At 43.5% G+C, this 14,993-nt stretch overlaps 1 protein-coding gene across 1 annotated transcript in view; it reads left to right on the plus strand.

The window, feature by feature from the left end:
* The first annotated feature begins 6,099 nt into the window (after positions 1-6,099).
* Tnr (tenascin R) overlaps positions 6,100-14,993 on the plus strand; it is a 73,523-nt gene continuing 64,629 nt past the window's right edge. The window contains exons 1-2 of the mRNA XM_042674430.1: positions 6,100-6,180; positions 13,051-13,210. Coding sequence (XP_042530364.1) covers positions 6,100-6,180; positions 13,051-13,210 — 241 coding nt within the window. The remainder of the gene's footprint in view (positions 6,181-13,050; positions 13,211-14,993) is intronic.

The following is a 14,993-nucleotide window of genomic DNA, read 5'->3' on the forward strand; positions in this document are numbered from 1 at the left end:
CTGCTCTCTTTTCTCTTCTTTTTCTCCACAGAAGTTATCCATTCCTGATACAAACACACAGAGACATATGCAACGTGGTCATATATTAAATATCATATAACGTGCATTAAATTCAAGTGTTTTTGGTATTTATTTTGTCCACTTTACCTTTTACCCTACCACATTCCACCCGGGTGAATGTAATTTCTATCAAAAAGGGCATGACGATAGAAGATTCTCAATAAATACCTATCAAATGAACTATTAACAAAGGAATGAAGATGCTTCTGAAATCTTTATATCCCTGGACCAAAATGCTAATTCCCTGCTTTCCATAGGAAGAGATTTCAAGCTCTTGCAAGCTACGAGCTACTCAGAAATAACAAATGATCTATGTAGGACAGAGCAGAACAAATCCTTGTTTATCCTTTTTATATTCAGATTTATAAAGCTTAAGTTGAAATAAGAAACTCAAATTGTTAACTGACTCATGGGACATTTAGTTATTGATTAAAATCTTAAGTATTTCTCATATCTAAAATTATAGACCTTTCTCTGTCTCCAGAGATTCAGGGTTCAGGTTTGGGACCAAAGTGTAGGGCTAGCATTTTCCCCTTCATTTTCCTGCCCCTTGTCTCCCTGCACATTTCTACCATTTATTTTGAGACCTATTTGTTGGTCATTCGTTCTGTGTAAAAATCTACATGAACTGTTACCAAATATTGTGTGCTGATTTTATAATTTCCATAAGGAAAGAAAAGCTCTTCAACAATACCAACAGGGATTGGAAAATATCAACAGGGTTGAGAAAAACATTTTAATTCAGTGAGAGAGATGGCATTCCTTTTTGTGTGTGTGAAAGGCTGACTATACAGCCTCTCTTGGGATGCTTTCAATGACATTAAGGCAGAGGTAACATCTCAAAAATGGGATGACGTGCAAAGCCTCAGATGAGAAAGGTCTTGGGATGAGCTTACCATTATACTTTGGTTCAGACACGTCAATCCACCAATCCCCAGGGTAGATTAACCTTATCAGATAGGACCAATGGATCTCCATCTCCATAGCATTCTAAGGACCTCACTCATCTTTATTCAAGGGCATGCTAAGGATTGGGATTTGCTGGTATCCACTAGCAGATAAGACATTTCACATGGTAGTCCTTGAACAGCTGAACCAGAATAATTAACCTACTTCTTTGCAAACCACATTTATTGTAGTTAATGAAAGATACTAGGTAAATATTATACAGATAATAACTCAATCATCACTCCTTTCTTACAAAGTAAGTGTCACCGTTATCTCTATTTTATAGATAGGGAACTGAAACCTGGTGAGATTAAGCGATCTTCACATAGCTAGAAAGTGAAGACGGTGAAGGTTGAGTCTAGGAAATATAGCTCTGGAGCCCATGGTCTCAACAGCTCTCATCTTCTCTGTTCCTCTGCATATTGGAAACAGGAACAGACCAGAGTCCAACATATAATGTAATATCTGAATAATAAGGCCTGGTTTTTATGCTAGTCATTCATTTAAGTTACTCCTAATTCAATCAGCCTTAGACATTGTCCAGAGATGAAATTGAAAGGAACAGTGAATAGCTTATGGCTAATGGAGAGGGAGTAAATGAGTTGGAGAAGGATTCAACCTTTGGCTCATTGAGCACTCATTATAACTCATCTGCTTATTTGTCCTTTTATGCATCTGCCCATCCATCCAGTCAACAACAATGTCCTAAGCACTGTCACTATCCTAGACACACAGTTACTATACCTATGTGGAAGATAAGACATTGACCCAATCCATTTAGTAGCCCAGGTGGAGAGAAGCAGGCTCAGGAAGTCCACAGTCACTGCTATAGGAAAGGGGCGCATGGAGGAGTTGGGGGTTAATTCTGCCTGTATTTTGGAGAGATGGGTGAGGGAAAGGACAAGAGAAAAGTGTGTCATGGAAGAAAGAACATTGGGCCCAACAAGTTTTCTAATCTCAGTGTTCCTGAGAAAAGCCCAGAATATACACAATTTCCATCAAAGACAGGGGAAAAAAATAAACACCCTTGGAGCATAGTAGGTAAGAACATCAGTTTGAGGATCGAGCCTACCTTCAAATCTCAACCTCTCTTGGCTTCCATTGTTTCCTTCTTCTCACGCTTACAATTGCTCTTGTTTGGTTCCTTAGTCCTTAATTTTCTAAGTTGCTCAAACTTTACCTTCAAAACCAAAGTGTCTAAGTTTCTCTTTTACATGGGGAATTAAAAGGAAATGTAACTTTTATAGAAACTAATTTTTATTACTATGGATTTATTATTCGCCATGGTTCTTGGTGACTAGGTAACCAACAGAGGAGCTAATTCATTATTTTAGCAATTTCAACAGAAACTCCGAGGAAAGGCACCCTGCAGCCACAGAGCACTGGAACTGTACTAATGAGAAGATTAGAACAAAGTTCAGCTCACACTGTCCTAGCTAATCACAAATGTACCCAAGGATAATTAACAGTCACAATTACCTGGAACTATATTATGTAGCCGGTTGGTTATTCTAAAGTCAAGCTGCACTAGATAGATGAGCTTAAAGGAGTTAATGAACAAGCTATTTTAAGTGGTTGATGGGGCCCCTTCATAATAAATAGCTGGGGATAGAGAAAAGAACATTTAAGACTCCATCATCCCCTTCGTCCCAATTCAGAAGTGAACGGAAGCCCAGAGCTCTCTTCAAAGGAGTAGACTATCCACAGAGACCCACTCCCAGCCCATTAGAGACTCTGTCCACCACGTTGAATAGACTCATGGCCAAAATGGCCTTATGCAGAAGCAGTATCCATTCGCCATGATTCATTCCTCTAGAGCAAAGTCTTGGGACTTTCTATCCGTGGCAGCCATTGCCTCTTCCCAATGGGGCCCTAGAGAATCTTTTTCTACCCATGCTTTCGTTTTGTAGGGTTGGAGAGAGGCTTGTGTCAAAGCACAGATCTCATAGGATGTCTCAACCCTTGATTTCTCTCGCAGAGTCCCACCACTCCACACTGCGTCCTGCAGGCTGCTGTTGAACGTGGCTCTGGCAGAGAGGATGGGAGCAGACGGGGAAACGGTGGTCCTGAAGAACATGCTCATTGGTGTCAACCTGATCCTTCTGGGCTCCATGCTTAAGCCCTCAGAGTGTCAGCTGGAGGTGACCACAGAAAGGGTCCAGAGACAGAGAGGAGAGGAAGAAGGAGGCGTTTCCAATTACAACACCACCAGGAAAGAGCAGCCCATGGTCTTCAACCATGTGTACAATATTAACGTGCCCCTGGAGAGCCTCTGCTCCTCAGGGCTGGAGGCATCTGCTGAGCAGGAGGTGAGTGCCGAAGACGAGACTCTGGCAGAGTACACAGGCCAGACCTCAGACCACGAGAGCCAGGTCACCTTCACCCACAAGATCAACCTCCCCAAAAAGGCCTGCCCGTGTGCCAGCTCAGTCCAGGTGCTACAGGAGCTGCTGAGCCGGATCGAGATGCTGGAGAGGGAGGTGTCACTGCTGCGGGACCAGTGTAACGCCAACTGCTGCCCGGAGAGCGCTGCCACAGGTAGAGTCCAGGGAGCTCACCACCCAGGTGGGAAGGAGAGGGTTGAGGAGAGAGGAAGAAGGACCCCGAGGGAGCAAAACCTAGCATCTCTTTACAAGCCCAAGGTGGGGGGAGGAATGTGGCCCAGTCTGCAGCTCTTTCTTCTTTAGTGAAGGTGTCTGTATCATCTAAATGCAGTCCTTCCCCGGGGATTCTGCTCAGGGATGCTTTACCCTGCTTAGCCAGTTTGAAATACATTAACCTGATTTGCGGGGGATGAGTCAGGTAATGGTACATCGGTTCAGCACGGCAACGTCGATGGCAAGCAGGGAATTCGATGTCTGTCTCCATTCATCTTTGAGTTTTACAGACTGCTGCACTGATATCTACTCATGTTCACCTGAGAGACGAGAGAACGCAAGCACTCTGTTGGCCTTAGACAGCCTTTTGCCCATCCGAATAAATGGTGACTGCTAAGATCTCCAAGGACCTGTGTCCGTCTTCTCCAGCAAGATGGAAGTTTTATCCTCTGCCCTCTTCAGAAACTTACACATATGTTCATGCATGGACACTCAAACACACATTCACATAAAACTACCCTTGTACTTAGAGTTCACCCCGCCTTCCCAGAACCTGTCTTCTAACTTTGTATACCCCCTGACTAGTAACACATATGAGTTACTGTCACTACCTCTCTGAAAGATAGGATTAAGTCTTCAGAACCCCGCTCCTGACTTCAGATCTGATCTATGGCTTCCTTACTTGTGACAGATCCCTTAGATCTAGGAAGTTCAGGGTTTTTGCTTATTGGCTTTTTAAATCAGAACAAGCATCCACCATATTATTTTGGATGCAAGTGTTCACTCTGTAGGGTGAAGGCTTCCTCTGAATGAAGTTTCAGCAGAGGCCGAATGGTCCACAACTCTGAAGTGATATCAGCCCTGGTCTTCCTCCGTCACAGCAAAATGAAGGGAAGTTGTTGAATAATGGGTTTTTTCTCAGTTTGTACACAAGCAAACTGAAGCTGAGAGGAGGTCTAGAAGTCCGGTCTCCCTGAGTGTGACCTGACAGTTACTTCTTAGTCTTTTCAATGGAGCTAGAAAGCAGGAGAAAATTCTAGATTTCTCTGGACAGGGTCTCCCTGCTGCTCAGGAAGGCAGGGTGGTTTCTGGAAGTGGTCTTTTTAACAAACCTCCCACTAGGATCCCTGGAAAATGGGGGAAATATCTCAGAGGATGAGCTTTCTGCAGCAAGGGTGGAGTCGTGTCTTTTCAGGCCATGAGTGCTACAGGAGCAGTAAAATTCACCAGACAGAACTTATTTAAACTTAACCTTCTCAGGGCCAAGGAGGAAGAAGGATGCTGAGCAAGTATTCAGTGTGTGTTTGTTTAGCAAGTTTGTTTAGACAGATAAACTAACCGCTGCAGCGACACTGCTGCCGTTAGAGCAGGGGGGAGACACACGTCGAAACTCGGAGGGACCACAGCAAACAGTAACCTTGATGGAACTTTCCTGAAGCCTCTGAAGTAACCTTGGTGTTGAGTTTTGACGAATCATCAGTCCATTGGTGGCAGGCAAAAGAGGAAAAAGGACTGGTTTGTAGCACGCACTGCCTTTCTCTGCCTCTCTGACCCAGAGCCGACCTACACCCCCTCTGATGCCAACACCTCTTTCCCAGAAGACTGTCCTTAGACTGAGCTCTTTGGCCTGCCCAGTGAGAGGAAAATGGCACTGGATCCCACATGCCCTTGGCCCATGAGGAAGTTGGATCCATGTTGATTCCAAGCACCCTGCAGGATGAACTCCAAGGCACTCTGAATGGGACTTCGCTTGATAAGCAACCTGACTTGGGTGACTTCCTTCCTTATCTCCCCTCCCCACTCCCAGTGTGTCCTAGGAACACCTTCTCAGTCACTTTTACCCGACTCTTCCTTTCAGGACTATGTCTGGGGAATCTAGCCTAAGACATGCTAAAGGCGAGCTCTTGGAAGACGAGGGATCCGATCTCTCCCCTCTCTGCCCTCAGACTGGGTGAACCTATTTATTAGCTCAAACCCATGACAACCTATGTTCAGCTGTACTGTCAGTCACACACACACACACCCGCTCAGAGGCTAAGAGGAGGCTTCTCCCCTGCCCCTCTCTAGCATCCACTGACCTTATTCTCTACCATTCCAGGACAACTGGACTATATTCCTCACTGCAGTGGTCATGGCAACTTTAGCTTGGAGTCCTGTGGCTGCATCTGCGATGAAGGCTGGGTTGGCAAGAATTGCTCAGAGCCCTACTGCCCGCTGGGCTGCTCCAGTCGGGGGGTGTGTGTTGATGGCCAGTGCATCTGTGACAGCGAATACAGTGGTGACGACTGCTCGGAGCTCCGGTGTCCCACGGACTGCAGTTCCCGGGGGCTCTGCGTGGACGGGGAGTGTGTTTGTGAAGAGCCCTACACCGGCGAGGACTGCAGGGAGCTAAGGTGCCCTGGAGACTGTTCGGGAAAGGGGAGATGTGCTAATGGCACCTGCCTGTGCCAGGAGGGCTATGCTGGCCATGACTGTGGGCAGCGGCGGTGTCTGAATGCCTGCAGCGGGCGAGGACACTGCCAGGAGGGGCTCTGTCTCTGTGAGGAGGGCTATGAAGGTCCTGACTGCTCTGCAGGTAGGAAGGGGATCTGACAAGGCCCGCACACTGGGTTTCTCCAGTTACTTGGTGGGGAGGGGAGGTCAATTTTAAGCAACATCATCCCCAATGGGGTCTTCACTTGCTTTCCAAGACAGTTGGCTGGGGGGATTTAAAGGGTGGATCAGAAAAGGTCAGCTGAGAGCTGCACCAAAGGCAGTGATAAGAATGGTGACAAGTCTCTTCTACCCTTGAGGTGGATGAAAGTGGGTGATGAGTCTATCTCCGGTTGCCAGTAACACAAAAACCAGACTGAGTCATAAAGGGAAAAGGTTTGATTTGGCTCACCGTGCTGGAAGCCCAGGTCAAGGAGCCACATCCCATGACAACCCTCTGCTTGACAGCCTTAGGACAGAGCAGGGAATCACCAGACAAGAGACAGAGAAAACACGTGCGTGTCTCCTCTCCTTCCCATAAATCCACCGGGACTCAGTCGTAGATTCCATATCAATCGTATTCCATTCACCTCATGATTTCATTGAATCCTGATTAATTCCCAAAGACTCCACCTCAAAACACAAGTCAGGTCAACCTTCAGTCTCTTAATAACTCACAAAGCCCCAGGGAAGCGCTCAAACCATACCCAGATGGAAGGGGTGACACTGATTAAGATGCATTACACTTGGAAACTGATAGATTGACTTGAAACCCCATGGTAAAACCACTTGAAGACTATCTATCTATACATTATATATGTGTGTGTGTATATGTGTGTGTATATAGCATATCCAAACTAGAGAGTGAGGTCTTGGGACCACCTGAGGGAAAACTATTCTCTCACTCACAGGGATTCCAAGAGTTCCACCAGGGACACCTCCTTCTATCCTTGGTACTTGAGCGATGATAGTTAGTCTCCAAGGCTCTCTGCTTAGCTTGGAGTTTACAGATCGCAAGGTGCTATTAATTTATGAAATTATCTAGTGTCCACAGCTGGAAAGCATTTATAGGCAAGGAATTAAATGCAAACAAGAATGAAATGCTAAAAACATTAAGCAGCCATTAACAATCTAACAGTTAATATAGAACACTAAAAGGATGTGACTCATTTTGTTCCCTGTGATTGTGGTGTAAACAGGAACTGACTTCATGTGTCGTCCACAGCATTGAAACTGATAGAACAGTGGTGTCCTATAATGGCACACTAAGGTGATATATCCAACAGTGGAGAGAGGGAGAGAGAGAGAGACAGTGTCAGAGAAACAGAGAGCAAGCAAGAGAGTACACTAAGGCTAGTTTTTTTCATCCCACATGAAAACAAATTTTGTTATTTCATTACTACGTATTCTCTTCTAAGTCAGTGAATATTGCTGATACATTTGTGCTTTAAAAGGTATAGATGAATTTAAACTTCAGAATGCCCCCAGGGAACTTTTAAAGGAAGAAATAACAACCAATAAGCAATGTTAAATATTTTAATGGTGCAAAACTAGGAATCTTCTAACGGAGAAATCTGGAAAGCCAGCTTTACCAGTCTTCTGTTTTCTGGCATCCTGTACATACAGATTTAAATTAACCTATTTTAAAAGATCAATGGCAATAATGAAATTAAAACAAAACAAAACAATAATCCACTCCTTTGGAAAAAATGTTTTCATGGGGTTTTTTTTCTTATATTAAATTGTTTTCTATATTCACTTATTTCATTTAGTCTCTCAGTTTTGCTTCTTGAATTGGAATACCTTTCCAAAAATATAGTCATTATACCAGTTGTACCAAAGCAAAAGTCAAGCCAAAGTTAAAACCCATTGTTTCTGAATTCAAAACCACCAGGTAGTCACTGCAGGGAAACAAGTCTGAAACCGAACCTTGTTCCCCCTCAGAGCCTGAGGTTCCATGAGGCCCCATTCAGAGGACGCTAAGGGTCAGCTTGGATCATAACTATGTTGATGCTCTCGCATAGCACATATGTTTCTTAATAGACTCAATGTTCCCAGGCCTGCATGGGGGTCATGCTCTTGACCTCTTTTCACAGGGATGGTTCCATTGGCAAAGAAAATATTGATCCCATGCAGGGTCCAAACCGAACTAGTGATAAACTCTCCTGGTCTCATCGGGAAAGACCCAGCAGCTGCCAGTCTAACTATAACCGGATCCAGCCCAAACAATGCACACATGTTACCACCAACACATTATGTCTGTGTTGCTTGAGGGAGACTTCTGCGGTCCCAGATAACTTACTTTCCTGGTTCCCCAAGTATGTGAAGGAGGATAGTTGCATAATCTCCATTTGTTTCTATGGCAACCCAGGAGCCATCTCTCATTACAGGAAGTACTGTTCTTAATGCCTGCCTTTAAAGCCAAATGCCAGAGGTCTCTTCTACAAAGTTATCTGGGTCATTATCTAAAGTGCTACTCTGCTTGCTTGCTCTTCCTGAAGAGGCTGTAGCAGAAAAGGCTGTTTACCTGCTGTTTGGCATTTCTGGCCAGGTGCACACAAGACAACACTTCTGCTCCCATTGCCCCCAGGAATACAGGGTGGGGATGAAGGGTCAGGAAAGTAATAACAAGGAGGGCCACAAAGTGAACTTCTCTATAGGTCATCATTTGCTCTTTGGCAAGGGCAGAAGAAAGAGCTGTCTGTAAGTGGATTTCTTAGCCACAGCACTTGAATGCACCTGAGACAGCATGTCAACTACATTTGACTCCTACCCTTGATCTTTGCTCACACTAGGCCAGGGGACAAAAATCTTTTTTTTTTTTTAAATTTTATTTTATTTTATTTGAGAACATACTGTACAGAGGGGTTACAATTACATGGGCAGGATAATGCATACATTTCTTACCAAGCATTGCAGCCTCCTCCTTTGTTTACCCTTCACCTCCCTTCCCAGCCTCCCCCCTACCCCCCACCCAATCATAACCCCCCCACACACACCGACATTGTAAAGATGGTTTTGACATGACATTTTGTACTTCTCATTGTTGCAACAGGTCCACCTGAATCCTTAAACGACTTGTTCAGGGGACAAAAATCTTAAGCTTTCTGCTTCCATCCTCTGCCCATCCAAGCTAAAGTGGGAAAAAATAACTCATAAATGTGAACACTTAAAACAAGCCTTAGAGGGCTGGGAAAGTGGCTCAGTGGTAGAGTACTTACCTAGCATGCAGGAAGCCCTGGGTTTGATTCCTTAGTACCACTTACACTGAAAAAGCCAGAAGTAATGCTAAGGCTCAAGTGGTAGAGTGCTAGCCTTAAGCAAAAAAAGCTCAGGGACAGTGCCCAGGCCTAGAGTTCAAGCCCCAGGACTGGCCAAAAAAAAAAAAAACCTTAGAAAAAAGTTACTTCTCATTTTGCAGATTTAAAAAGCAGCAGTTCACAAGGCCAGAGAGATTTTCCCAGAGTTAAATAGCTCATTAAGGGCAGAGTACAAATGAGAACCCTGGTAACCCACCAAAGTTTTAGCAGTCTTTAATCCTCTTCAAGATGCTAAGTTGAACAGAACTGAGAAATCAGATGGTAAAGCCTCCTTCACAAAGAAGTAGCCTTCTGATGTAAACTCTGAGCCCTGTCAAATAAGGAGAAATGAGGTACTTATACCTGGGTGAAGAAGCACAAGGAGCTCTCTCCATATCTGGTCCCAGCGGTGAGGTTGATGCGGGAGCTGGCCGGTGAGATCCTGAGTCATCGGGACAAAGGAACTCCCAGAGCAGGGTTTGGAAACAATTCAGAAAGCTGTTCCTTGAACTGCAGTCAGACTTGAGAATGCATCAAGGTCATCATCTGCTTGTATCAGGACTGCAGCCAGCCTTGACCTTTGGAACCTGAAACCACTCACTCTTGGGAACAAACCACAGCATGGAATAAGTTCCCCTGCTCTGACCCCACAAAGGCAATAGCGACACAAGACTTAAAAAGCAAACAGTATGGCCACTTTCTTCCAGCTACAGGGTCTTCCTTTTTAGCAGCTTATTCATCCCCAAGTTTCAAACCTGAAGTTCCAAAGAAAATCAGATTAAGAATGTTTTTTCCCCTCCATCAATGCAGTGAGCCATGACATCCATCTCTTTTATGGTTTGCTTTATAGTTCAATATCATTTCAGTTGATAATGGTTACTGGAAGCCAATGTGCACACTACTGCTAACTTACGTGGTGAGTGGTGATGGTCTCCATTGTGCTACTGCTCACAAATGACTCAGCTGCTGTTTTCTCCATCTATCGCCAAAGCAGTGTTCACCACCAGCTCCAGCCTCAGGCTAAGTTGTCAAGATAAAAACTTCATCTGCACTGCATTTTCACCTTAGAATGCTAAAATGTCCTGCTTAGATCACACTGCACTGCCTTTACTAGCTCTCTTTTCTGCAAGAAAGAATCAAAAAAGGATATTCTTAGAGGAGGTACCACAAGCCCCAAGACTCGGTGACTTGGGATTTGGAAGGGCCCCCTTGCCGTCACTGTGACAGAACTACCAAGGGAACTTAGGGGCCATGTGTTGAATCACAAGAGACAGACACTAGAAAAGTTTTTGTAATGGAGTAGTCTTAGCTCTGAGAATGAGCACCAGGCTAGAGAGGTCACCCTGTAAGATCTTCTGAAGTATTCTTGATGTTGTTTTCTTGGAAAGGCTGTGTACAGATAAAATTAAAGAAGACATCAAATGAGATGTGTAACTTGCTTTGCAAATTGTAAGAGTACGAACTCTAGACATAGACAATTTGGGTTTGAAACCAGTTCACTTTTTTTTTCTTTTTGTCCGTCATGGGGCTTGAAGTCAGAGCCTGGGCACTGTCCCTGAGCCTCTTTGGACTCAAGGCTAGCACTCTACCACTTGAACCAAAATGCCACTTCTGGCTTTTTCTGTGATTAATTGGAGGTAAAGAGTCTCACAGACTTTCTGCTTGGGCTGGCTTCAAACCACACACAATCCTCAGATCTCAGCCCCCTTGAGTAGCTAGGATTTACAGATGTGGGCCACCAGCACCCAGATGAAAACCAGTCCTGTTATGGCCCAATTCCCTAACTTTTGGTACATTCCTCAACATGAGCCTGAGTTTCCTTTTTTGTAAAGTTGAGATAATTCTGTCTGCTCAAATTACCTCCTAGGACTTCTTTGAAAGGATTTTTTTAACTCTATGTAGTTGACATGACTGACTATAAAATGTTATATGAGTGTAACTGGAATCTTTGTACATTAGCTAAAAGGCTTTAGAGTTGTTCTGCCTGGGTTCAAGTGCTAGCTTTTGTGTTTTCTCTGTGTGTGGTCCAGTTTCCTCATCTGTAAAATAGGAGTTATAATAATGCTTAGCCCGTCATGTTGGTGGAGGTCAAAAATGAGATTGTGCTAAATATTAGAAGGTTTTATAAATCTGCTCTTCTTCCTTTGGTCCAGGAATTCTTTTATACTCATTACACCAGCCACGTTATTACTGCAGTTCACGGCTTTAATAATGTCAGAATTACAAATGATACCATCGTAGACAATAGCATGTGAGGGTTTAATTATTCAAATTTCATTTATGCTTCTTTAGTTTTGTAAATTTCTGTAAATTTGATTTTTGTTTCATTTAATATTTGCCATTTTCAATCAAAGGAGGGAATCTAGACAAAGGAGGGAATTTAGACAATGACTGGCTTGAGGCAAAAACCATCAATGCAAATATCTAGCATTACAAGTATGTGCTGCTCATTTCTTGCCTGTGAATCTGGGATTAAAAACTCCTCACTTCTGCCTCTGCAGAGGATTTGAGGTTTCATAGATGAGTGAGACAAGGAGGTAGACACTCTTCACTCTCCAGATTCTGTGAAAAGCGCCTGGCCTAGGCCTGTTTATTTGTAAAGGTGAGAGGGTCAGATTTCCCAGAGGAGAAATTCAAAACCAAAGGCAACTCTTAAGCCTAACTGAAGCTTCCACTATATATACATGTATAAGTTAATTATGATCATTTAAATATTGCCCTGATCTTTGATTTAATGTACGAACAGGTCCAATTACAGACACACTGTAGTTAGCCTCCTAATTAGTCTTAAAGGTTCAATTATTCAGTGCCCACACTACTGGTGAATCTTCCCTTCCCAAGGGAACCATACACAGAAAGGCTGTTTGAATGTGGTTTAACCTTTGGTAACTCTGAGTAGCATTTGAGAAGTAAGACAGGGGAAAAAAGAAAAGCTCTCAAGAAGGCTTCTTGATCGTCATCTCCAAGGTCAAAGCTAATGAAAATTAGTTTAACACGTTTTCTTTCTTCAAAACTCAAATGACCTCTTTTTAAAAGAGGAAATGCTGTAATAAAGAATTACTAAAAGTCTTCATTAGACCAAGGTATGTAAGACTTAGTATTTTGGCTTTTTATAGTTTGCAAAATAACCAGGGATGAGCTTTGATTTGGACCATTTGCCAATTTCCATGGTGTAAATAGTTTGTGTCTGGACAACTTTAAAGTCCCAACATGACATCACTTAATATCAAGCTGGAAACAGCAGTGCCACTGAACACAATTATGAAGTGTTTTCACCAGAGAGTTATCACGAAGAAAAAAAAATTACCGTAAAGACTTAAGTCTCTTTAAAATGCACTAATTCATTTGCCAATCAGCTTTCGCAGTAAGGAGGCAGCCCCAGCATACCCTTCGCTCGTGGCATTCTAGAAATTAGGAGACTAAGCCCAGAAAAGACAAGAACCACAGAGCCCTGAGCCCAGCAGAACTCTAGCCATGGAAGAAGGAAAGAAATGTGAGGGAGAATGTTGAGTCCCGGCTGGGCAAGGCTGTCCTCTGAGCTCATGCTGTCTGTGTATTGCCTCCCGGTAGTTGCCCCTCCAGAGGACTTGCGAGTGGCTGGTATCAGCGACAGGTCCATTGAGCTGGAATGGGACGGGCCGATGGCAGTGACGGAATATGTGATCTCTTACCAGCCGACGGCCCTGGGGGGCCTCCAGCTCCAGCAGCGGGTGCCTGGAGATTGGAGTGGTGTCACCATCACGGAGCTGGAGCCAGGTCTCACCTACAACATCAGCGTCTACGCTGTCATTAGCAACATCCTCAGCCTTCCCATCACTGCCAAGGTGGCCACCCGTACGTACCATTTCCCCATCCTACTTCATCTCCCTTTTCTCCTACATGAGATCATGGGCATTCATGATAGTGGTGTCTTTTCTTCATTCTTCAAGGGTGCCTGCAATTGCTTGCTCTTCAGGGCAAGGGCTTCAGACGTGACCCACTTAGAAAAGGGTACATTATTGAAAAGGCACTTCTTATTAAAAGAGTTTCCAAATTCAGGCAGCTTTTATGAATTATAGAGCCAAAAGAACAAAGAGTAATTATTGAACACTGTGCTCGTTATAAACTCAATTCTGATTAGAAATCAAGTAAAGTATGAGACTTATATGGACTTTGAATCTAGTTAGGGACCCCAAAACTAGGAGATATGAAGTAGAGTGTGTAATTAAAAAAAACAGTATGTTACAGATGAAAGTATATAGCAGAATGAGAAAAAAAATTATTTATAACCATAGCTGACAGTTCTCATAAAGAGTTGACATAAATTTTTCTGGCTTTTTGTTTAGTTAAATATCTTGATGGTCTACTTTAGATAGCCTCAACATTGGTTGAGGCTCTAGAGCACAATTTAGAAAAATTCAATAGAGAGACAGAGAAAGACAGAGAGAAGAGAAACAAGGCATCCAAGCAAGCTAAAATATTCTCCACATAAAGTAGACAGTTTTTATTTTTTCATTTACAACAGGGAAATTTTTCTATCTATGTTGGGTATATTTTATCAAGAGAAAAAAATGTGAAATATTGATTACCAGTTATTAACACTGAATATGCTAAGACTAGAAAGAGTAGGAAAGTAGTGTTGCTCTTTTCTTTGTATACCTGTGAATTTTTAAGTCATTAGGAAGAGCCTGTACCACTCTAGAATTTTTTTGAATGCTGAGAAACTTCAGTGGAGAATTCTCCAGTGTTATGCCCTTGCCAATCCAAATACGCTGCAAATCCTGCATGCACACCGATGTTTGGGTGTCTTATCTGAGAAGCTTTTTACAGAAAAAGGGGGCTGCATCTGATAAAATTCTAGAAAGAATACATCGAAAACGGTGACATCTGAATGCCATAGAGATTTTAGCCAGAGACTGGAACAAGAAGTATAACCATGACAATATAAATTCTAAGAATTCAGAAAAGGCCCTGAGTCCACACATGGAATTTAACACAAAGAATGAGAGATTAGACATGTAGGTCTCAAATGACAGCAAGGTATTTTAGGGTAAGAAATACGACAAGAATCCTAAAACAGAAAAAAGTCAAGGTCCAAAGAATTGGCCTACAGGGCTTCGTGGAGGAGACAGAGGACTTGAACTGACTGAGCTTTGGGGATGTAAGAGAGGGACTAGCAGAGGACCCAGGATTTGCAGAAATCCTCTTGTCCTATTGCTTTTCAGGTGATCAAGTCTTGTGACAATATTGGACTCCTCCTCTGAATGCTGGCAATGTGAATGTGTCTTATAATGATCTCTGTGTAAATTTGGACCTTATTTGTTTGTTTGTTTGATTTGGTTTTAATTCCTCTGGTGCCTGAGAACTAGTTTTAACTATCCACGGTGATGAGGCTGCTTTTCCCACCTTGCTGGGAATGCGTCACCACCCTAAATGTCTGGCCTCCTCCCCTGGAGGCGCTAGACTCTGATCCACAGCAGCATACTGATGAGGTTCCCATCTCTTAGGGTGCTTGTTATGCCAATTCAGGGCATTCCCCCCTCCCCAAGCAAGCTCCCAGGTGACAAGGACAAAATCATGTAAATGCACCTGACACGCCTTCAAGTGGCTTCAGAATCAACCCCTCCTTCCAAGCAAG

Source organism: Dipodomys spectabilis, unplaced genomic scaffold (genome assembly GCF_019054845.1).
Source record: "Dipodomys spectabilis isolate Male_0828 unplaced genomic scaffold, ASM1905484v1 ptg000019l, whole genome shotgun sequence".
NCBI classification, from domain to species: Eukaryota; Metazoa; Chordata; class Mammalia; order Rodentia; family Heteromyidae; genus Dipodomys; species Dipodomys spectabilis.